The sequence below is a fragment of the Coturnix japonica genome, chromosome 19, assembly GCF_001577835.2.
Source record: "Coturnix japonica isolate 7356 chromosome 19, Coturnix japonica 2.1, whole genome shotgun sequence".
NCBI classification, from domain to species: domain Eukaryota; kingdom Metazoa; phylum Chordata; class Aves; order Galliformes; family Phasianidae; genus Coturnix; species Coturnix japonica.
In genome coordinates, this window is record NC_029534.1 from 4,482,744 (window position 1) to 4,504,964 (window position 22,221).

At 42.4% G+C, this 22,221-nt stretch overlaps 1 protein-coding gene and 2 long non-coding RNA genes across 3 annotated transcripts in view; 1 reads left to right on the forward strand and 2 right to left on the reverse strand.

Annotated features, from left to right (window-relative positions):
- LOC107322479 overlaps positions 1-15,237 on the reverse strand; it is a 38,327-nt gene extending 23,090 nt beyond the window's left edge. The window contains exons 1-6 of the long non-coding RNA XR_001558960.2: positions 15,063-15,237; positions 13,981-14,038; positions 13,019-13,130; positions 5,043-5,252; positions 4,817-4,903; positions 1,021-1,158 (exon numbers count right to left, since the gene is read on the reverse strand). This is a non-coding gene — a long non-coding RNA (uncharacterized LOC107322479). The remainder of the gene's footprint in view (positions 1-1,020; positions 1,159-4,816; positions 4,904-5,042; positions 5,253-13,018; positions 13,131-13,980; positions 14,039-15,062) is intronic.
- On the forward strand, positions 8,633-22,002 carry FOXN1 (forkhead box N1). Its single transcript, XM_015880532.2, has 8 exons — positions 8,633-8,755; positions 9,983-10,486; positions 11,445-11,555; positions 13,761-13,888; positions 14,733-14,829; positions 18,909-19,116; positions 19,586-20,113; positions 21,107-22,002. Exons 1-8 carry the CDS (start codon positions 8,633-8,635, stop codon positions 21,367-21,369), a joined length of 1,962 nt encoding a protein of 653 aa, XP_015736018.1. The 3' UTR covers positions 21,370-22,002.
- On the reverse strand, positions 8,744-10,493 carry LOC107322480. The gene is made up of 3 exons (XR_001558961.2): positions 10,403-10,493; positions 9,653-9,709; positions 8,744-8,917 (listed from the first exon to the last, which is right to left on the reverse strand). It is a non-coding gene; the product is annotated as an uncharacterized LOC107322480 (long non-coding RNA).
- Positions 22,003-22,221: the final 219 nt, after the last annotated feature.

Here is a 22,221-nt window from a genome sequence, read left to right on the forward strand (position 1 = left end):
TCTTACCTGTTTTCCTGCTGTTACCCTTCACTCTTGCTGACCATACAGGGGGAGTTAGACTAAAATAATGGAGTCATAGAATCATTGAGGTTGGAAAAGACCTTTCACATCCCCATGGCCAACCCCAACCTATCCCACTAAGCCCAATGACCTCCCAATGTCTTTACCAATCTCAGCTTTCTTGGTGCTTCCCACTGGTGCCTTTGCTAACCAGATCTTGGTATGAATTAAAAGCAACAGCCGTGGAAACAAAACCCCTCATAGTTCTGCTCCAAGACATGGAGAAAAAAAACAGCCTTTGACCTGAAAGCATCATTCTGAGAACAGAGCTAACAATAAATTAAAACTATACCTCTGGTCTCGTCATGAATATTCTTCCCCAGCTGTAAAGCATTGGAAACAAACACTTATAAAAAAGTTGCATTTGCATTATTTCTTATGTATAAGAAAACAATGTGTTTTTGTAGTATGCTTGGCTTTACATCTTTCTTTCATGTGGTAATCTCCTTAGATCAGTTAATTATGTTTTATGTATCACCGAAATGTAATATTTTAAAGGGAGAAAGGAGCATAGTTTCAATCTCTTGATAAAATGCTGCTTCTTGCCCCCCTTCCTCTCCCCCCCCCCCCCAATAAGATTCCATTTCAATAATGCCATTTATTTTTCACACTATGGAGAGAATGGATAAAATCAGTTTGAGCGTACATAAGTCAATACACTTGCTTATGTGATGCTTCCTCAATGAAACAGGGACTGCTGGAGTGGGTATGGGGTGGTGGTCATTGGGCATGGGGGGGTGGGTTAGGGTTGGACTTGGGGATCTATGAGGTCTTTTCCTACCTGAATGATTCTATGATCCTGTAATTTAAATTATTTAGAAACAAAATACTTTGCTGTAATAGGTTTTAATTAATCACAACTGGAGTAAAAATAAGTATTAAAATATATATTTATAGTCTTTAGTTAACAGCAGAGTACACAGGCATATCCCTCCTATATATCAGAGCGAGACAGCTTACCTTGAAAGGATCAACTTAGATGGACAGCCACAAACAGAATTAGTGATTTGTTAGGAGCAGTGGGAAGCAGACCCAGCTCTTAAATACATGAATAGCTCTTGAAGGAGATCCTCTTTTGCTTTAGATATCCTTTAAAATCTGAAATACACAAACGAGGAAGAGTCTGCTGTCATGGTCTGCATTTCTTAGGTCAGCCATTGCATTAAAGCAACATTGACATGAATAAGAAATAAGAGAACTGGTGAAAAACACTTAGTTTTGTTTTGCTCTTCTTTTAGAGGAAAAACAAAGCTGAAAAGATGCTGCTGAGACAGTTAAAATGCGTGAAATGAAGAATTAAGGAAAATTAAGTTAAAGTCATTTAGCTGTTCTTGGTCCTTCTGCCATCAGCAGTAAGGAAGCAATGTTTATGAAACACAAACAGACTCCAGGAATAAATTAGAGACTGGGAGAACTGGTGGGTGTAGGGAATGAGTACTTAGAAAGTGGGGAAGGTGAAGGTTATTTCACTTGGTTATTGGTTATTTGCAGTGAAGCAGAGAAGGTAGATTGGGTGAATGAACTTTGATACTTCGATAGCTTTATCGAATTTGGCCATATTTGTAGTTTTAGGGACACTTATGGTGCTATTGTATCTCATGACTGCAAGCAGAGATTAATTTTGCTATGCTTGTTGTCTTAGAACTCCCCTTGTTTTCAGATATATATGTACGTTTAACCCTGTGGAACTATCTTTGTGCTTATGTTAACACAAGGCTTACAAAGAATTGCCAGAATCCCCCCTGGGAAGATTAACACCTCCATGATCCATTTCTTGCTTCATCCACTGTATCAGATTTGCTTTTCTTTTACCCTCCCACCTCGTTTTGCCTTCCTAAACTCAAGTCACTCATCTCTCCTGTTGTTCTCAGCAGTTATTCCTTCTTGAAGGATTAACATATTTGTATGTTACTCATTTTGCACAACAATGTCAGACCATATTTCTCCATGAGGCTCTTTAATCTCCATTTATACCCTCATTTATTCCTCAGTCTGTCTGTCTGTCTCTTGCTCCTTCAGGTATTCCAAAGAGGATGCTTTAAATTACAAAACTCAGCTCTCCACTTGATGCTAGGGTGTGAATGACTTTGTAATTTTCAGGGCAGGGAAGGAAGAGGGTGGGGATAGTCAGGCATTTGCCTTTTTATTTCTTCATTCTGAAGTCTCACCCCTTTTTCCATAAGATATCCAGAAGGTACTTTTTATATCTATAGCATCTGTGGTAGGAGCTTACACAGCTACACACAGAGTGAGGAATTTCCTTCCTCCCTGGCTTATTTGATCATAGAATCTCAGGATCATTCAGGTTGGAAAAGACCTCTCAGGTCCCAAAGTCCAACCCCATATCCCACCTCACCATGCCCACTGACCATGTCCCTCAGCTCTAAAACACCTCCATGGACATGGATTCCCCCACTCCCTGGGCTGCTCTGCCAATGCAGCACCACTCTTTGGGAGAAATGTTTCCTAATATCCAACCTGAACGTCCCCTGCTACAACCTGAGGTCATTACCTGGTGCTGGTGTACAGCTGTTGGTTCAGCAGAATGCCCTCAGTCCCTACTCACCCTTCTCCATGCTCCCTATGATTTAAATTCTTTCATTCCTTCACTGTCACCAACCATCTCTCCCCAGGCCAAAGCCCACTCACTCTTTCCTCCCATGGAAACAGGTCCAGGCCTTCATCAGATATACAGCCCTTCCCTCAGTCTGTCCCATACAACCACCTCCTTTTCCCCTAATGTCTGCATTTGACTTAGCTTTTGCGACTCCTCAACGATCCTTATGAGTCCTTTCCAAGTCAGGATAGTCTATAATTCTATTGACACCAAGCCAGTGCTGTCATGGAACTCTCTATAACTCCTTTTTCTTTGCTTCTTTTTAGGTTTTCCTATAAAGTTGAGCATCACTCATTGAATCTCATAAGATCTTTCTTCCTCCCACTTGATCATCTTAACTACTCAGAATAACAGTATCAACAGCAAATTTATCATCATGCTGCTCATCTCTTTTTCCACATTCACATTAAACAACAGCTGGATCTCACCTCCTTCCTTGGGAATGCTGAGCACTCACCTTTGGTTTTCCATCTTTAACCAATTATTTATCCACGCAAAGACACCTTTTCTGCTGGTGGATATTTAGGATATCAGTGGCAATGTAGAATTGGTGATGGACCACCTTGCCAAAAGCTCTTTTTGGTAATATAAAGACATTATCAGACAAATTTCCTTAATTCATGTGTGTGCTGAGTTCTTAAACGTACACTCGTTAGCCACAACTTCCATTACCAAAAGCTAAATACATCATATTTACCCAAGTTTTCTATATTTCTACCCTTTAGAAGGAGGATTACGTAAGAGACTTTAAAACATACATCCTTCATGTCTACCAAAGACGCTGGTTTAAAACTATTTCGAAGCATATTTACTACTTCAGTTTGTGGAAGAGGTTCTTTCCACTTATTGCCGCTGTGGTTCCAATTAGCATAATGAGGGCATCGCTTATGGCTCCTAACATTTTGCTCAACTGGTAAAAAAAAAAAGGACATACACATGCACTGGTATAACTCTTTGTAATGATTCCTTTCCTCCATCTTTACTACTTTACATGGAGCATTTTCCATTCATGCCTAGGCATGGCTTGTCAGCAGAATACATCACTCCTAATCAGCTGTGCTACAAGCTGGCTGAATTAGTTACCTGTTGCTGAAAGACCTTTGATCTTAACAAGACAAAGCAGGAGATTGAGTCTTGAGTTGTTTCTTTTCTTCCCTTTCCAAAGGTTTCTCCAGAAACTAAATGCTTGAAACCATAGTAAAGATGTAAAACAGGTATAAAGCATAGCTTGCAACCAATTGAGTTCCATTCAACATAGAACTAACAGAAACGAAGCACTCAGAACAGGTGGTAGCAGGTGAAATTCCTCCTTGTCTACAAGTAGAATCAGACATTTCCAAAGCGAAAGAAAAAAAAAATACCCTGGAAACAGTCCAAATGAGCAGCTTGGTTTTGTGCCTCTGGTGTTTCTCTTCCCAACACATCATTGCTCGGTGAATCAGTCAGTGTTTTTGGGTTGTTGTTCTTTTTTTATGGGGGGTTGGTTTATTTCAGAGGTTGGTTTTTTTTTGGGGGGGGTTGGTCTTAACATCCTCAGCTTACGACTGTGCAAATAAGATTCCCAAATCCATTCCTCAGATCAAATAAAGGTAATTACAGAGCTTACTGTGGGCGATTCCCAGTGGGAGGGTGGGAGTGGCCACGGGTGGGGCTGCAAGGTGAATACTGTACATGCACAACAGAGAAAATGGGAATGTACCACACCCATCGTAAAACATGCTGCCACAGCCAGCAACAGAAACCATTAGGGTGGATCATCATACACACCTTCTCATAAAGACAGAAAGATGGCATGAGATCCCAGGATGAACTCTCAAGTCACAGGGAGATGAGCATGACTCACTGAGAGAGAAAAGGGACGTAAAATAAATTATGGGACTACTGGAGGAGCTGTGCCATTTGTCCCCTATTTTCCCTTATATCATGTTTCCAAATGGGATTAATGGGGTACAACACACACATACAGCTCTAAGGCTATCAATAATTAAATCAGGAGGAGCATCTTATTGCTAATCACGTTTACTTCACTAGCACACAAGAAGCAGAGAACAACGGGGCTACCATGCATTGTCTGTTGTCTATGGAGTTCCCAACAACCCCTGACCCATTTTCCTTCTTGTGCATCTTGGTGATACTCACATTTCTTGAAGCTTTATCCAATGTCATCTCTCAGCACTCAGCTCTAAAATCAACCAGTTTAAATTTTGGTTAAAATATAATGGTGAACTGTAGGAAAGAAGAAAAAAAAAACACTTCTTAAATAGAAAATATTGTCAATTGCCAATGGACCGCTTGGAAACCAGAAAGTAGACCAGTTATAGTAGAAGGGAAAAGGACCCACTGGAATATCATATCACATACTCACTGGAGTATCGTAGAATCACAGAATGGTTTGGGTTGTGGAAGGGCCCTTGAAGATCATCCAGTTCCAACCCCATTGCTCCCCTTCCAACTCAGCCTCCCAGGGCCCCAACCCAAGCTGGCCTTGGGCACCTCCAGGGATGGAATATGGGGCATCCACCACCACTTCCAAAGGATCAGTAAAATGAAGAAAGCAACGTGACATGGACTTTCACTGCAGGGAGTGGAAAGAGAAAGGATAAATACATAGGAGAAGATAAGCTACAAAATGACAGGAGAAAGGGACACCAAAGGGGAAAAAAAGATGGTCTTCTTGTATCTATGCCACTCCTCAGATCCACTGCAGATCCATTTGCTCTGAATTCAGTTACACACTTGCTGTGTTCAGCCCACAAACACGCTTTGCCGTTATCTCATGCGCTAGTTTTACCTGCCAACCAAGTTGGTTATTCATGAAAGAATCACAGTTTCTGTATCATATTAACGACTTTAACTCTTGGAATCAAGTCTGACTTCATGCTTAGATGTCTAGTATAAAGCAATGAAATTTCATACTGCTCATTCAGGAAACAGCACAATCATTCATCCAGAAAATAGGTTGGAGTATGCAAAGGATAGGGTTTAGGAAATACCAGAGTTGCAAGGCTGGTAGGGAGATCTAACATCTTTTTTCATTAGGTTAACTGGTGTTGTTGGAAAGGTGTAGTTCCTATCATCAAGGAACAACATGTACCAGGAATAGAAGAAAGAAAACAGTAAGAAACCAATGTGGTAAAACCACAGTGCAGTATCACAGTGGGTAGACTGAAGTTCTGCTCCTGCTAAAAGCAGAGCAAGGCTTAGTAACAATTCATAGCAATCCCCAGCCATGATCCAGAACATTTGGTGTCAGTCTCTTGGGTATAAGCTCAGAAAGAAGGTCTTGTGTTTGTTGTAAGCCATAAATAGCTCTAATTCTCATCCATGGTGCCTTTTTCACCCTAAGATCTCTCATAGAACAACCCCTATACATATGGCAAGTTTGACTCAAAAGTTTTTTGGTCACTTCTACAATACCGGGATGTTATTGGGAACGTGATACTGTTGGGAGCAGATTTTTATCTACAAACTTAAAAGCAGAATACAAAAGAAAAAAGAAATTTTGTTCATTCTTGGGTTGGAACCCAACGGTGTGACTTGGAGAGGAAAGAGGTGATTTAGTGCTGCGGGGAGGGGGCAGAGAAAAGGAGATCACACAACCTGAATCAGGCACAGAGCAGCGAGCTGCCTCAGGCATGCATGCAGGATGAATTACAAATTGGGGAACATCCAAAGCTCACCTTCCTCTCATGAAAACTGATCTCAGCCCCAAGGGATGGAGGGGGCATTTACAGTAAGGTACAGCTTTGGAGCAGCTCTAATGAGTTACACAGCCCAGCACTGAGCTCTGGGGAAGTGCATCGTCGGCAAAACGCCTTCTGATGTCCAGAAACACACAAAAAGGGATTGTTTGAGCAATGGATGGGTGCCACAGGGCTCCAGTCATGCAGAGCTAATAGGTCAGCTGCTCCCTCGCTTGTCCACACGCTCAGCTGAGGTTACAGTTTCTCACTAATTTCTCTTTTATTTTCTTTTTTGAGGATAGTTATCCTAGAACAGGAGCCAGAACTGTCACGCAACATTTACAGCAGTGAAATGACATGGGCTGGGAGAAGTAGCTCCAGCTACATCTGGGACAGTCACTTTCCTTTTTCCAAATCAAAGCATCATTGTTTTCTTTCACAAGTCCCACATCTTGGCAACCCACAGTTTCCTCAGGTTCTCTCTCCCAGTAACAGTTGCATGACTTGATTGCAAATGATTTATTGCAACCCCGACTACTGACAGCCTCCAATGACCACAGGCTCTTCTCTCTTATAGAAGAAAGTCAGTACGCGGTCTGGAATCTCTTTCCAAAAACCCATAGTAACAATGCAGATCACCACTAAGTGCAGGTTATCAGCATGACCTTGCACCAAGACAAGGCTACTTCCCATCTAATAACACTTTCACTACGCAGAGAGATTCATTACAGCTTTAAAAGGTCAGTGAGACTTCTCCTTTCCTATCAGCCTCCATGAGATGACAAAATAAAATTAATCAACAGATACTTGGAGGAGGGAGACCATCATAATTTGGTTTTCCTGGTCCACATTGTATTAACTCTCCAAACAGCCGTGACACTCTCTATTTCTGACATGCCCAGTTCACCCTTTAGCCAACTTTTGCTCTGGTTCTAATGGTAAACCTAATGGGAAGAGGAAAAAAAAATCAGGCATGATTGTTCTCTGCAATCAAAGCTTTTTGACTTTCTTATTCTGGTACTTTCTCTGATCTGATTTCTCAAAACGAAACTCTTCCCTTTATCTGTGATCATTTGTCCAACATCCCTTGCAATAGAAAAACCATTAGGCAGGACTTGTAACTGCACAAAAGCTCTTAATGAAATTCTAATGCTCAAGACCACAAATTAGGCAGCGGGGTTGAAGAATTGCAGTAGAAAGGAGAGGTCAGATACAGCTTTATATAACCTGGAGATAAGTGGGAAAGCTGCATTAAGAGGACAGAAAGCCTGGAACAATTACAAATATACACATGAACATATTTCAAAGTTATCAGTTTTCCCACCTGCTCCTTTCAAGAGGAGTTTTATGTATATCTCCTCATCAACCTCCAGTTCAGCTACTGGGGAATGGGGCCGGTGCCCAAAACACAGTGAACTTTAACTCACATCATTTCTTTCCTGTACACTCGAGGTCTTATATGTGATTTCCAAGCCCCATTGTACTTCATCCCCTTGGGCAGTGCAGTCTAACTCATCATAAATACAGATTTCTCTTTGAACTGTAAAAGCAGAATAGATTTTCCACATTTTTAAGTGATATATCTTTGTTAGCCAAACCCGATAACCCCTTCAGTTATTTACCTAACAGCCATTTAAACACGTGGCAAAGACTTTGTGAATTAACCCTTGAAGTGCCTTTTTTTTCCCCCCGATTTACACCCCTGAAATCTGAGTTGCGCCATTTTAGCCTTACTGTAAATTTACGGTGGAAAAAGGACTACAAAAATACCAATGGCGAACAAACTTCTAGAAGATTAAACCCACTCAACTTACTCTGCCAAACGTCATTAGATACGTCTGAAATATCTGAAGAGCAAACATTGGGAACTCGTTTAAATACCTGAGATTTAAATTGTGCAGAACGTGAGGCACCGATAACAGAAAACAAAGCAAAGTTATAAGCTGATGGCACTCATCGGTCTTAAGTCATGACACGAACAAAGCTCTTTGTTGTATGCAGTCCCACTAAAAGCAATGACGTTTAATTAATATATCAGTCTCTCAGTAAAGCAATACTGCTAAATTTCCTCCAATCCAAAGCAATGCATTTTCATGAACTTATGAAAGGGAAGAATTCAGATTAGGAATACCTTTCCTATAGAACAGGTCATTGCCCAGCAGAATGTCTAACACTGCGACGAGATGGTTTCTTTTCCATTTTAACTTTCAGAATATATTTATTGCAATTTTCCTTCCTTGTAACAGAATTTCCATCCAAAGTGGATTTGGTAATGGTTTCACTACTTCAGGATCAGGCTAATATTAAATTTTCTTCTTCGGACACTTTGGAAAGGGATCAACAAGAAGACCTGATGAAGACACCAGGGGATTCGGTATCCCCAATTCAGCAAACGGTGAGTGCTACAGATCAGAGCTGTTGTCCTCTCCCAGATGTACGAGCTCAGATAGACCCACATGGATAGGAACAAGAAAAACTCTGCCATATTCCACTCTGCAGAAATCCCCTTGAGATTTCTTGAAAGCTGGTTCTTCTGTATACTCCTTTTCCTGTTCTCCTGTAAGAGCAACTTGGATTTAGAGAGGCAAAGGTGGAAAAGGGACTACCTGACAATCTGACCTTACTTTTTGTATATCGCTGTACATTATGGCCCCTTCTCCCAGGTAGCGGCAATTGGACAAGAGGAGATGGCCTCAAGTTGTGCCAGGGAAGGTTCAGGTTGGATATTAGGAAAAGCTTCTCAGATAGAGTAGATGCACAGCTGCCCAGGGAGTGGGGCAGTCCCCATCTCTGGAGGTGTTCCTGAACCATGGAGATATGGCACTGAGGGCTGTGGTCAGTGGGTATTATGGGATGGGATGGGGTTGGACATGAGGATCCTGAAGGTCTTTGCCAACCTGAATGATTCTGAGATTCTGTGACTGTTTTCCCTTCACTGAACACAATAACCCACTCTTGACTTCAACATGTCTTCCCAAAAAGCATCCAAGATGTTACTCAACATTGATGTCAAGGAAAATATACATAATTTCTAAGCTGTATGTGTTCAGCTCCAGGACCCAGACACTGGTTCTTGTTAAGCCTTTCCCTTCTAGATTAAAGAGTCCTTGAGTTAATTTCATTTTGCTAACAAAAGGGAAGGGAGGAGACGAGACAGGAAGGAGGTGAAGCTGCTTGCCCAGGCCCTCCATGGCTCACGGAATGAGCGTGGTTACACTAATGAGAGGAAGTGATGTAACTGGCAGCTCAGGCCCATTTGATTAAACTTGTGTATGGCAAGAATTGCACTTACCATATTCCTGTGGTTTAATCTTTCATCTTTTGATCACACATCATCTTCTCTCTGGAACTGACAGATCAACAAGGCAAAAGTTGCCTATGACATCCTGTTTTCCATGGATAGCTGACAGATTAGGATTATCCCAGCCTTCTTAATTATTCTATCAACATATCTTTAAACGGGTTTGGACACCAGGTAATGAGAAAAACCCTTCAAGGTTTATCTGTGTGGAGGTGGTAGGACTAGTAATTTTCTAATTATTGTCAATAATGTGCATATTCGATGTACTGGAATAATATTTGTTCATCCTAACCCTAAATAAATGCCAACAATTCATTGCAGGATAATCCCAGTTACAGCTGCCAACCTTACGAATCAGACAGCAGGACAGAAAGGAAGAGCCCTGAGTCCTCCCACAGCCCCAGCCCTGCATCTCCAGCCCAGGACCAACTCCTTGGGAGATACCCCCCCAGCCAAGGGATTCACTGTAGCAAGAACAAATTTCAGGTCTCCTTCAGCACAGAAAAATTCCGGCGGTACAGTTACGAGGAAAACACTGTAGGAAATTACGACAGGTTCCTCAAGAGCAGCAGGAACCCATTTCACCCATACAAGAGGCAGATCAGTGAGGACGTCTTCCAGGAAGCACAACAAACCCTTCCACCTGAAGGTCCGTCTTTCAAAAACACCAGAAGTATTGAGGGTTTTGAGGGTCTCCCAGGATCTACGGGCCCTGATGAGTCAGAGTCATTTCCAACTCACCTTCCAAACATCTCCTCCGAACAGCCATGGTGTAACAGCCTCCAGTACAGCACCACAGGTCAAGATCACAGTTCACAAGTCATGGTCAGTATCTTTTCTGTTCTTAATTGGGGAGGAAAAAAGTATGCTTTTGGAATTATTTTATCTCAGTGTGACTACACAGATTTTTATCTCTTCTGAAGTTGTATGCTAGAGCCCATGGCAGACATCTGTACGTAACTGTCAAACTCCCCTTATTGATTTTCCTTCTGAAAATCAATTCTCTGATAGGTGGATATGGGCAAAGGATTTTCCAGTAGAAAGGAGCCTTAAAAATTCAAACCCATCCCAATAATAGGCTTTATATCACTGTCATCAATCAACATTCTCAAGGGACAGAAGTTTATGGTGTTTTTCCAAGCATGGCACAGCTGCCCAGGGAGGTGGTGAGATGGTTTTGAGACAAAGAATTGCAGAGTTACTGAAAGAAAAGGGGGGTAAAAAAAGAAAGAAAAATAATTTCTAAATGAACTAAGAGAATTTCACAAGGAATGGGGGACATTTCCAGGATACGTACCCACAGTAACTGACTCACACTAAGGATGAAGTTGATATAAACCTCCTGTTTCCTGAATAAATAATATAAACTCAGATCTGATGAGTTTAACACAAAACCTGTTTGCGGTTAATAGAAAAATCCCATTTTCTTCCCAAATTCAAAGCTGCACAGAATGTAAAATTAGCACTGCGTGTACCTTATATGAAGCACCTCCGACTACTCAGACCAACTGCTCATTCATACCTCCACTGGTTCCATTAAAGAGCAACTTCTAAGCTCTTACACAGCTTATAGGCTGCTGGCAAGTTGATATTTCTGGACAAAAACATCATCTTATGGTCATCAAAATAACACAAACATTTGTCAATACCAGATGTGGCACTGGGATGACAAGAGGATGGTAATAATGAGCATAGGGTATAAAGGAAGACAAGTCAGGATAGCAACAGAATGGATTAAATTGAGGTGTTTTCTCTAACAATGCTTTCCTTAAATATCTTGTAGCAGGATTCAGACCTCAAGCTTAGGACATCCCCACTGGAAGGGCAGCCTGGGTTGTACTGCTATCAGCCCCAGGTGCAGCAGATGTATTGCTCCTCGCATCCCTTCCATCAGGTCAGTACCGTATGTTGAACCAAAAATGCTGTGTTCCTTGTGCTATAGTCGTATAGCAGTCACGGTAACAACCCCCCCCCCAGAAATAGATGAAACAACACCTCCTTTTAAAGTCAATCACAGTAAGACGATGCTCGCTCCCCCTGAGTTTGGTGGCCCATCCATCTCCTTTGCAATCTCTTGGCTCTTATATCATCCCCAGAGAAAAAGTATTCAGCTGAAGCATAACTGACTATAATGCTGATGTGTGACAATGCATGATATTAAAGCTATACATGTATATATATACATAAAATATATAACTGAAGTGAGCACACTTCCCTCTTCAGTGCTGTTTTGATACCGGTAATATTACTACTCATCTGCATTAAGCACGTTCAAAAAAAAAACCCACAACATTACAGCTGAAATGTCTTCTGGGAGCTGCTAGACAAGACGCAACAAGAATTGCAGGAGGAGAAAGTCTCCCATCCACCTGCAGGTTGGCAGAGTGACAGCTCTCCTACAAGCGGCAGGCTTTGGTTAGAGTCTGTGCTATTGAATGTTATAAAAGTATGGCAATGGATTCTACTAACGAAAGAAAAGCAAGGGGTATCAGCAACCAAAGTCATAAGGAGTTGAGGAGCTGTCCATGTGGCATCATCAAACCCTAGGAAACGGGCAGTGATACAAGAAAGAAGACATGGAATAACACCTTTTGCATGTATTAATGTTTTACCTTTCAAATTCAAATGGAATGGACAACTTAAATCATGATGTAGTTAAACTCAGAACAGCCCCTGTAGCCTGGAGCAACTACGCCTTTCTTTTCATTAAGGGATGAGAGAGATCAACTCCTTCATTAATTCGGTCCAAATGATAAAGTGGCCTCACCTTCCCCTTTGCTGGACACAGCACAAATGGTGACTCAGCTGGTAAATTACTTCTTATGGACCTGAAAGAAGTGGCAGACACTGCTGGAGCCACCAACCCACCCACCATAAAACATGGATCCCTTTCATCCAGCAGAACCAGCTCCAGCCAGTTGTACCAGACCATTCCCCAGCCTTACTCCCTCAAAAAGGAGTAATGAGACCAATAAAACAGAAATCCATCATGAAAACACCCAGTTCTTGCTTTTGGTAACGACATCCCAGCCAGTTCCTTCCTAGAACCCTTTCAAAGAGCCACTGAAACCAACGTCAGGAAAAAAGTAAGATGTATAAATTAATTACCAGGAAAATTTTCTTGATGACTCTGAAAAATCCATATTAGAGTCTTTAGAGGAACCATAAAAACTCATGACACAGGGCTTGTAGAGGTGAGCAGCACCGCACCAGAACACGGCTCAGCAACCTTTGAGCACCAGCAAAGGCACGCAAGCAGATTTTTAATAGCCTGTGACATGATTCCTAATTTTGGCCTTGCCCTACCCTTGGCATCTGGAAAGATTCAGCTGTAAGAGGCAGAAATTCCTCTCTTACCAACTCTAAGTTGAGTGGGAGCCTTCGCCACACCAAGAGCCAACTGATGGTATCTCAGCTCCATGGGGCAGCTCTTCTTTGTTCTTGAAAGCTGCTTGCCAGCAGGTTGGAACTGCAATTTAGAACAGAACAATACGTGACCAACCGCTGTGATAGGAAATGGAAAGCAAACTGGCAGAAACTCTGTCGCAATCAAGGCAAGGCAAACGCTGTGTTTCCTTTGACCTCACTGTTTTTTTTCTGCTCTGCTGTATTTCTGTCAGGGTGACCTCATGATGGGCCATCCATTGCTGAGCATATTGAGAATTGGACATGCCTGGAGATCTCTTGAAGAGATGCCATTAAAGGGATGGCCAAAGGAGTAAATTCTTTATATGGCTGTGCACACCCTGGAGATGATCGATAGGGTACAACGACCCATTTTTCACAGCTATTCAGTAGAATAATGGGCAATAATAAAGAAACAGTTCTTCAGCACTAAACCCACTGCAATAGAACTGGCAGCAGCCAACATCCAAGCCCATTCCTCTCCACTTCTTCCTCCTTCTTAAGCACTAACTAGTAACACCAATGGTTTTCAATACCGTGCTAGAGAGACTTCAGTTCTGCCTTTGCATAGCAGCTATTAAACATAAGTGGAGGACAGTATCCTCAGAATTAAAGCTTAGTATTTCTACAAAGAAAGTAACATTCTGAGAACTCAGTGCCCAGCCAAGTGACATCTCTTTGGTTGTCTCACCAGTACCCATCAGGAGGCAGCTACCCGGTGACCTACATCACCTCTTCGCACTACCCCTACCAAAGGATTGCTCCTCAAAGCACTCAAGAATCCCAGCAGCCTCTATTTCCCAAACCCATCTACTCCTACAGGTAAGAAAACATCTTTTCAACTCTTAATGCCACAGGAAACACACTGTTTACCCACGGCATATTTTCAGCATAATTTGCAACAAGGTGCTTACCTATCCTGTTCTCAGTGTGCTCCATACTGCTTGTATGAACCATAGCATGCTCCAGATTCTGGGGCCAAAGCAGAGGGAAATGAGATGCTGTAAAGAAGAAAAGCTAGGCCTTTTCCTAATGCAATATCTTAGGTGCTGCAAATCAGCATAAGACTAATCACAATTAGGTGTCTTTGCAGGACCTGTATTAGTGCTATTTAATTCCCCATTAAGGGTGAGGAAATGTCTAGAAAACACATCAGATATGCTGCTTATCACATAGGATTAGCCCCCAAACGTCACTCTAGTGAAGCAGGTCAAACGAATTTTAATTATACCTTCTGTCACTCAGCTTGATACTTTCCATGTGCCCCTTGTCATTGTAGGCATTGAATCACAGCCTTAAAGTGGAGTCAAGACTTAAGGTCAAGACTTAAGGTCTTGACTCCCCTTTCCATCATTTTACTTGTAATTCATATTGGACATGAGCTGATCATATTCTGCATGAACTCCGACTGTCAGCATGATTGGTATTCATAGATCCATAGGTTGAGAGAGAGCTCTCAGATCTCCAAGCACAACCCTAACCCACCTCTCCATACCCACTGACCACATCCCTCATCCCCATAGCTCTGGAACATCACCAGGGACAGTGACAGAGTAAATTGTTCCCAATTTGACTCGTTGTATGGGAGTGAAAGCCACAGTCATTATAAGCTCTGAGACACTGTGTTTTCTGACAAGCTAAAACGCTTTTCTTTCTCTCCCCAAAGCATCCTGATCTTCATGGCACTCAAAAACAGCAAGACGGGCAGTTTGCCAGTCAGCGAGATTTACAATTTCATGACAGAGCACTTTCCTTACTTTAAGGTGAGTTCTGTGCCTGGGCAGAATATTTGTACATAGCGCAGCATGCAGTGCTACTTAACTAAAAGGTTTATTAAGAATAGCTCCAAGTTTGAGCTTGCATAGATAACAAGTGGCCACTCCTCGCTAACAGCTTATAAAAGGGATAAATATTTCTAAAAACAACATCATCCCTTCCTCTCAGATCTCAGATACAGGCAGAACTGGTCCTGTCGCTTCCCTTGACATTACAGTACCTCCAAAATCATGGAAGCAGAGGAATGGGGATGTCTTCATAGCATCATTGAGTTGGAAGGGACCTTTAAAGGCCATCAGGTCCCACTCCCTGCACTGAGGATGGTCACCCACAGCTCCATCAGGTGCTCTGTTCTGGAGCTGGGATGTCATCTTGGGCAACTTCATCACCAGCATGCCCTGTAAAAGGAAAAGTATAAGATGTGATAAATGGTGCTAAGCTCATAATTGCCTGGTCATGCTGGCGAAGGCATGGATGCACTGCTTGCACCAGATGCTATGGAGATTTAAATCTGTGCTGTAAGAGCAAATGGCTTCTTGCACTCAGGATGCAGGTGGGAAGAGATTAGTCAGCACGCAGCCCCATAGCAGAGGGATTACAGTTAGATCTATAGAGAGTTGTAATTGAATTGCTGCTGCTGCTCTACACAGAGCTTTGTTCTTGCTGATTCCCCAAGAGGATCTTGCTAGACGTCCAGAGCAAGTGGCCTACAGCTGTTAGCAAGACCTAAAACTAAAGCAGCATGAGGTTGCTGTGCTTCCTATTGCAAATAAACATGCAGCAATTCAAATAGATTTAATGCAACTACAGAAAGATTATTCAGATGTCCCTATTAAGAAAAGAGCACTAAGAATCATGAAGAATAAATGTCTCAATACAATTCTGCAGCAGCATCAAGTGGTTTTGAGGATAAATAACCAAAAATAATAATTAAATTAAATATGTCAGGAATGAGGGGGAAAGAAGGAATCCATTGTCATGAAGGAATCCATTGGGATCCATTCAACTTCTGTGTTTCCAGCACCCCAGATTCCCCCCATAGGAATCACTAGGCCCTCCATTGCTTGTTACAGCAGAGAAAAGGGAATATAAATACAGCCCACTCATCCTCATTCCAGAAGTATCCCAAAACACGATGAGTTCCAACCCAAGGAAAACACAATGGCACACAGCAAGAGCACACAACAAGAGGAGAATTTCAGCCATCCCAATATTCTTTTCCATGAATTCATCAATAGCTGTAGAAAGTATCAATAACCCAAAGGAAAATAATTGAGGATTGAAAATGAGGACCCCGTGCCACCAACATCTTGAAGTCAGTCCTTTGCAGAACTACATTTCTTAGCACAATACACAAATTTTACCATTTAAAGCAAAGTAAGGCGTTCTTTACCTGCTTACCACCTCCTAGGAACAAGGCACGAATAGGTTTCAAGTGGAGAAGTGGGATTATTAAAATCACTTTTACGGTGTGCCCAAAGTAGTTCATCAGAGCAAACTGAAGTTACTTCTCTGTCTTACAACACAGCTTTAACTGCTTTAGCCCCAGTATAAACCTCGCCCTTCTCACTGATCAGAACACATCTGTCCCACTGGGAGGTCTTCTTGCAGACCCTCGTGGCTTTCTCTCCAATTATTTATAAGTCAGTGGGAATGATGCCCCAGCCTTTAGAAATACAGTCAAATCATTGGATTTTTTTCATCCCAAACATCCTTAAAATAAGAACAGAATAAGCAAATATGCTTATAAGGATTTAGCCCTATGTCCATCCGTTCCTTAAGGCAGCACATGGAATTAACAATTTAAGGCAAAAAAAAACATTATTTGGAGAAACTTTAACCAGGTGGAGTAAAATAGAAACCAGCAAACAGCCTCATGTTGGTGCTACAGAGCTCAGTAAACAGCAGGATTCACCAGGGGGAGGGGAAGCAATTAAAGTAGAACTGAAGTAGAGCACAAGTGTATGTAGAATCTTGCTGGGAGACATGAGATGATACAAGCCTAGTCAAATTAACTCGTATTCGCTGCCACAGCAGATTTAGTTTCTATGATGCAACGATCTCATTTCTAGTTGAAACAGAGCAATCCAACTCCTACGTCCCAAAAAAAAAAATCATCTACACAGCTGAAGGTGAATTACTCTTTGATGTACCTCTCCCTTCTCTTGAGACCTAGATTTAAAGAGAAAGGGTTTTGCAAGATCACTGAACTCTTTAAACTTCAAGAGGCTGTTGGGATCAGTGGGTCTGCACAACGGCCTTTTTTGGCTCATCATCTATATAGTTTTTTTGCTTCAGTGCAATTAGAGAGTTGAATGCTGAGCTTTCATCTCGTTAATTGGGCAATTGCCAGTGATCCAAGATGTTGGGAAGGTCCAACAGAGCCTGATTCCACATAGCTTCTTCCACACTGCTCTGGAAGCAACGATGGCCAAATAGAGCCGCAGCAAAACAACTCCAACTGTACGATAGTAGCTCCAGCAGGCAGAGCTCGGTTCATTAACCAAGCATCAAATGTGAAAATAAAAACTGGTGACAGAGCAGTACTTCTAACGCTTTGCTGGAGCATTCCTTCAGGGCCCAGCTAGGTAAACAACTATTTCTTGCTGCTCAGCAGTACCGAGTTTAGTGCAAGAACCTGTTCAACTCTTGGCAGCGCTCCCCGGAATAAATCCATGTACTTTTTGCTTTTACGTTCCTAAAACGATCTCACCGTTCACACCCCCACACATCTGAAAACCTCTGAGAAACACACACCACTCCCAGCACTGAGCAGAAACACTAATTATCCTGTCTAGATACAGACAGAGGTTTGTGCAGCCTCACACACACGGCCAGGAGCACGAGCGCTCTCCCAGCTTAGCACAGGCAGCAGCAAATTGCACATCTTCCCTTGGTGGAAGTTGTATTCACATTTGGAGCTGGCAAAAAGCAGCTTGGATGTGATCTGCAAGGGATGAAAAATGGTCACGGTAGAATCATGGCATCAATCAGGTTGGGAACGAGCTCTCAGATCCCCAAGTCCAACCCCAACCCACCCCACTGTGCCCACTGACCACGGCCCTCAGTGTCACATCTCCACGGCTCATCAACTCCTCCATGGATGAGGACTCTCCCATCTCCATGGGCAGCTGTGCCAACGCATCCCCACTGACCTTCAATCTTACCCTATAGCAGAAAGGGCTGTAAGGGGTTGGGTTTTTATGCTGTTTTTTTTAATAATTGAAATGCAGGTTGACTCACCTGCAGAATTGGCCAACAGAACGGTGAGATGCTGACATCAGGTGGACAAAAGGGTAGAAACGGTGCTGTTAGGAAAGCCAAATGCTTCCTGTTGTAGCAAATTACATGGAGTCACCTTTCACAACTAAGCAATATTTAGAATGAATTAGCAAGTATTAAGTTTATTAAGTTTATCAGGAATTTATCAGAAATGGAAAACATGGCATTTCCCAGCTTGTAGCGAAGGTCTGCCATGGGGGGACAAGGAATGGAAGAATCCAAAGGTCAGATTACATAGAATCTACAGAATTCTATGACTCTATGGAATTTCTATAGAATCCTATGGCTGTACAGATTTTCTATAGAAGACAAGGAAGTGACACATCAGGAATTCACCATAAAAACCCTATGATACAGACCAGCACGCTCATACGCAACATCTCAGTGTGATAAAGCAGTATCATCTTTTTTCCTATTGCAACTGACTGTGAAACTGTCCTTGGAGTAAGGAAGGAATTTTGCTTGACCAGAAACTGCCTAAATAGAAATGGAAGAATCACTTTAATTCATTGTGAGGTTTAAAGAACCTCCCAGCTTCCATCACTGGCTTAAAAATAAGCGTAAAGCAAGAAGATGTCGCGATCAGATGTAGAAACCCGTATTTCACTTGTAGGGCGCGTGATTGAATCATTAGGGCATACTAATAACTTTCCTTCTAACATAGCAGTTTCAGTCTCAGTATCTCCTAATTAGTGTTATAATCTCACCAAGCAAAGGATTCTGTATGGGATTGATCGCTCTTTTTCCTTGAAAAACCATTCTTAGATTGGCTTTGTGTTTCCAGACAGCCCCGGATGGCTGGAAGAACTCCGTGCGCCACAACTTGTCCTTGAACAAATGCTTTGAGAAAGTTGAAAACAAGTCAGGCAACTCTTCTCGGAAAGGCTGTTTGTGGGCTCTGAATCCGGCCAAGATTGACAAGATGCAGGAGGAGCTGCAGAAATGGAAGAGGAAAGATCCAGTGGCTGTGAGGAAGAGTATGGCAAAGCCAGGTCAGTTATGAGTGAGCGTGTTGGTTCTCAAGCAGCAGCCCCCACAACTTGCTTTGCAATGCACACCAAGCTGTACAACAGCATTTAAGCACAACTTAGGAAATACTTACAGATGCTTTCCTTAACATAAAGTCAAAAAAGCAGAATTAAAGACCTGATTTTGCTTCTAAATAGGCACAAAGGTGTTCTATCATAGCACCTAGTGAGATGTTAAAGCAACACCTAATGAAGTCCTATAGAATAAAATTAAAATTATCCAATAAATACCCAGTCTTCAAACATGGCAATATAATTTTCCTCATACCATTCAGCACTGATTATTTAGAAGAACTCCAAAAGCCTGAAAAAAGCTATTATCCTATGGGTCAGCGCTTTTGCCATCACACCCACCTATTCCCCAGCTGAAAGCTATAAAGATGAAGGCTCTGCAGGAAATACCTGATGGATTTTGTTTGTCTTTGTTCTGTAGAAGAGCTCGACACACTGATAGGCGACAAAGGCGAGAAGCTGCGATCTTCCATCATGTCGTGCAGTCCGAATGGCGTTGCAGGAGCATCCCTCTCCAGGCAGATGGCAGTCCAACCCCATTCCTTGGGTGAACCCTCACTTTCCTCTATACCGCAGCCTCTGCATCCCATCCACACATCATCAGGAGCTCTCCATGCCAAGAACGCATTGCCAAACTTGCTCGGAGGGCAGCAAACTGCATGCTACACGGCCCCACAGGGCTTCCCTCCAATCTCAAGTGCATTAATGCCGCAGACTCCAGACCATCAGACAATGTTTCCTTCTGGGGAGGCTCCAAACGAACTGCGGGGTCAGCCCAGCATCACCCAGGACTCCCCACTGCCGGCCCAGACCCCCCCAAGCTGTGGTGTGAAGGTGATGACAGAGCATTGCACGGCCCGCACGGTGCCCGACCCTCTGCTGCAGGAGGGGGACCTCAGCAACGACATTGATGCTCTGAATCCATCCCTCACCGACTTCGATCTCCAAGGTAGGGATCCAAGGTAGCCCTACAGGGCAGATTTAGGTGTAGTACATCACAGCCCAACACAGTGATGATATTCTGGCCACTGTCCCCAGGAATCATAGAATTGTTAATGTTGGGAGAGACTTCTAAGATCACAAGTCCAACCATCAACCCATTTATACCATGCCAACTCATAGAAGCATTAAGGTTGGAAAAGGAAACTGAGATTGTGAGTCCAGCTATCAACTCATCCCCACCATACCCAACCACAGAGTCATTACAACTGGAAAAGACCTCAAAGGTCATCACCTCCAACTGCCAAACAATTATAGAATGGGTTGGGTAGGAAGGAACCTCAAACATCGTTTAGTTCCAACCCTGTGCCACAGGTGGGGTTGCCAACCATTAAATCATGCACTAACTCAGGCTGCCCAAGGTGCTATCCAACCTGTCCTTGAACACCTTCAGGGATGGGGCATCAAGTCATATGTCTGACTTTGTTTTGGTCAAGAAATCATATGCCCAGTAATTCAGCATGCCATTCAAAGAAGCTGGGTCACACAAAGACAATAAGCCCAGTTGTGCAGTAATATTATCTGCAGATTCAGCATCTTACAAGTAATTACAGAGGCAATTTCCCCCCTTTCAAAACAGTGGTTTTCTCTCAACAAATTCATGAGGGCACAGTTAGTGGTCATGGTGGGGATGGGTTGATGGCTGGACTCGATGGTCTTACAGTGGTCTTTTCCAACCATAATGAATCTGTAATTCTATTACTCTATGATATATCTGCAACAGAATCTTGCCAATCTTCAGGCAGAATTATTCTCTTAACTCAGTGCTGCTTTCTCTAAGATTTCAGTTTTTATGGAAACAGACTAATAACAACTAAACCATCACAAGTGACTAAGAGTACTCACACATACAGCACACTCAGCTGGATAATTACCTATTTCTCGGGGGGTTTCAATAAGCACGGGTAAAGAAAGTTAATCAATCCTTTCTGTTTTGTCCCAGGCAATCTCTGGGAGGAGCTGAAGGATGACAGCTTAGCTGTGGACCCCCTGGTTCTCATTTCATCATCCCCAACGTCTTCCCAGTGTTTCCCTTCTCATTGCCAGATGGAGAACAGCAACACAGTCACCATCCCAAATGGAACCCCACACAACAACCTGCCCGACCTCCAGCTCACTACTCTTTACTCTGCCTATATGGAGTTGGATACAGTGTCCCCTGCCTACCTGAGTAACCCTGGATCCAAACCTATAGCACTAATGTGAACCACAGCTATCATTCCTTTTATCCATATACAGCCCAAGCCATCACACACACCTGACTGCCATCCGCTACAAGAGCTGAAATTGCACCCATTGGAATAAGGGACCTTCCAGAACTCGTCTGCAGGATATGTAGCCTTACTATAATAATTTTCTACAGATACTAAGCAAAAATATTTTAAAAAAATAGAAAAAAAAATAGGAAAAAAAAAAAAAGAAAAAATATACTATTTAAAGAGAACACTGTTGATTGCTGTGCCATTCAACACCATTTAATTAAGGCACTCCATCCTCCCCATCTTCCTGAAACTATCGGAAGAAAACGAACGATTTTCAGGTCTTTTTTATGAAAGCAATATTCTAACTTATTTCCTGAAGCCGATGATGGCGATGTCATCTTCTAAGGAGCACTGCAAGTATATAAGATCCACCCATTGAAATGTTTGTCTTCTCCTTGAAAGGATTTCTGGGTTTTGATGAACAAGAACGCGATGTGAAGATTCTACAAGCATTAGAAGACCAAGGAGTAGCTGCTGACAGACTAAACCAGAGCAACAAATGTACCTTCATGAGAAATCTATGGTTGACTGTGTTTAAAAAGAAATATAAGACTGATGTTTTTTAATAAAACAAACAAAAAACAACCCACTTTAATAGAATTCCTACATGGCTGAAAGTCATTTGTATTCATTCCTCTGCTGTTGTCTGGATGAGCTGAACAGTGAGATGAGCTATTCAAGCATTAAATCAGGATGCTTTAACTTCTACTATGCTTTTCCCATTAAGACAGAAAACAGTAATGACTGCAGCTAGCCAAGTCCGCAGAGCTGTTTCAACACCTATCCAATATCAAAT

Bases quoted from the DNA above. Each gene is read 5' to 3' on its own strand.
- FOXN1 (XM_015880532.2), top strand. From the start codon at position 8,633: ATGGTTTCACTACTTCAGGATCAGGCTAATATTAAATTTTCTTCTTCG. The intron at 14,830-18,908 runs GTGAGTTCTGTG...TTGTGTTTCCAG, and splicing joins AGCACTTTCCTTACTTTAAG to ACAGCCCCGGATGGCTGGAA. The intron at 20,114-21,106 runs GTAGGGATCCAA...GTTTTGTCCCAG, and splicing joins CACCGACTTCGATCTCCAAG to GCAATCTCTGGGAGGAGCTG.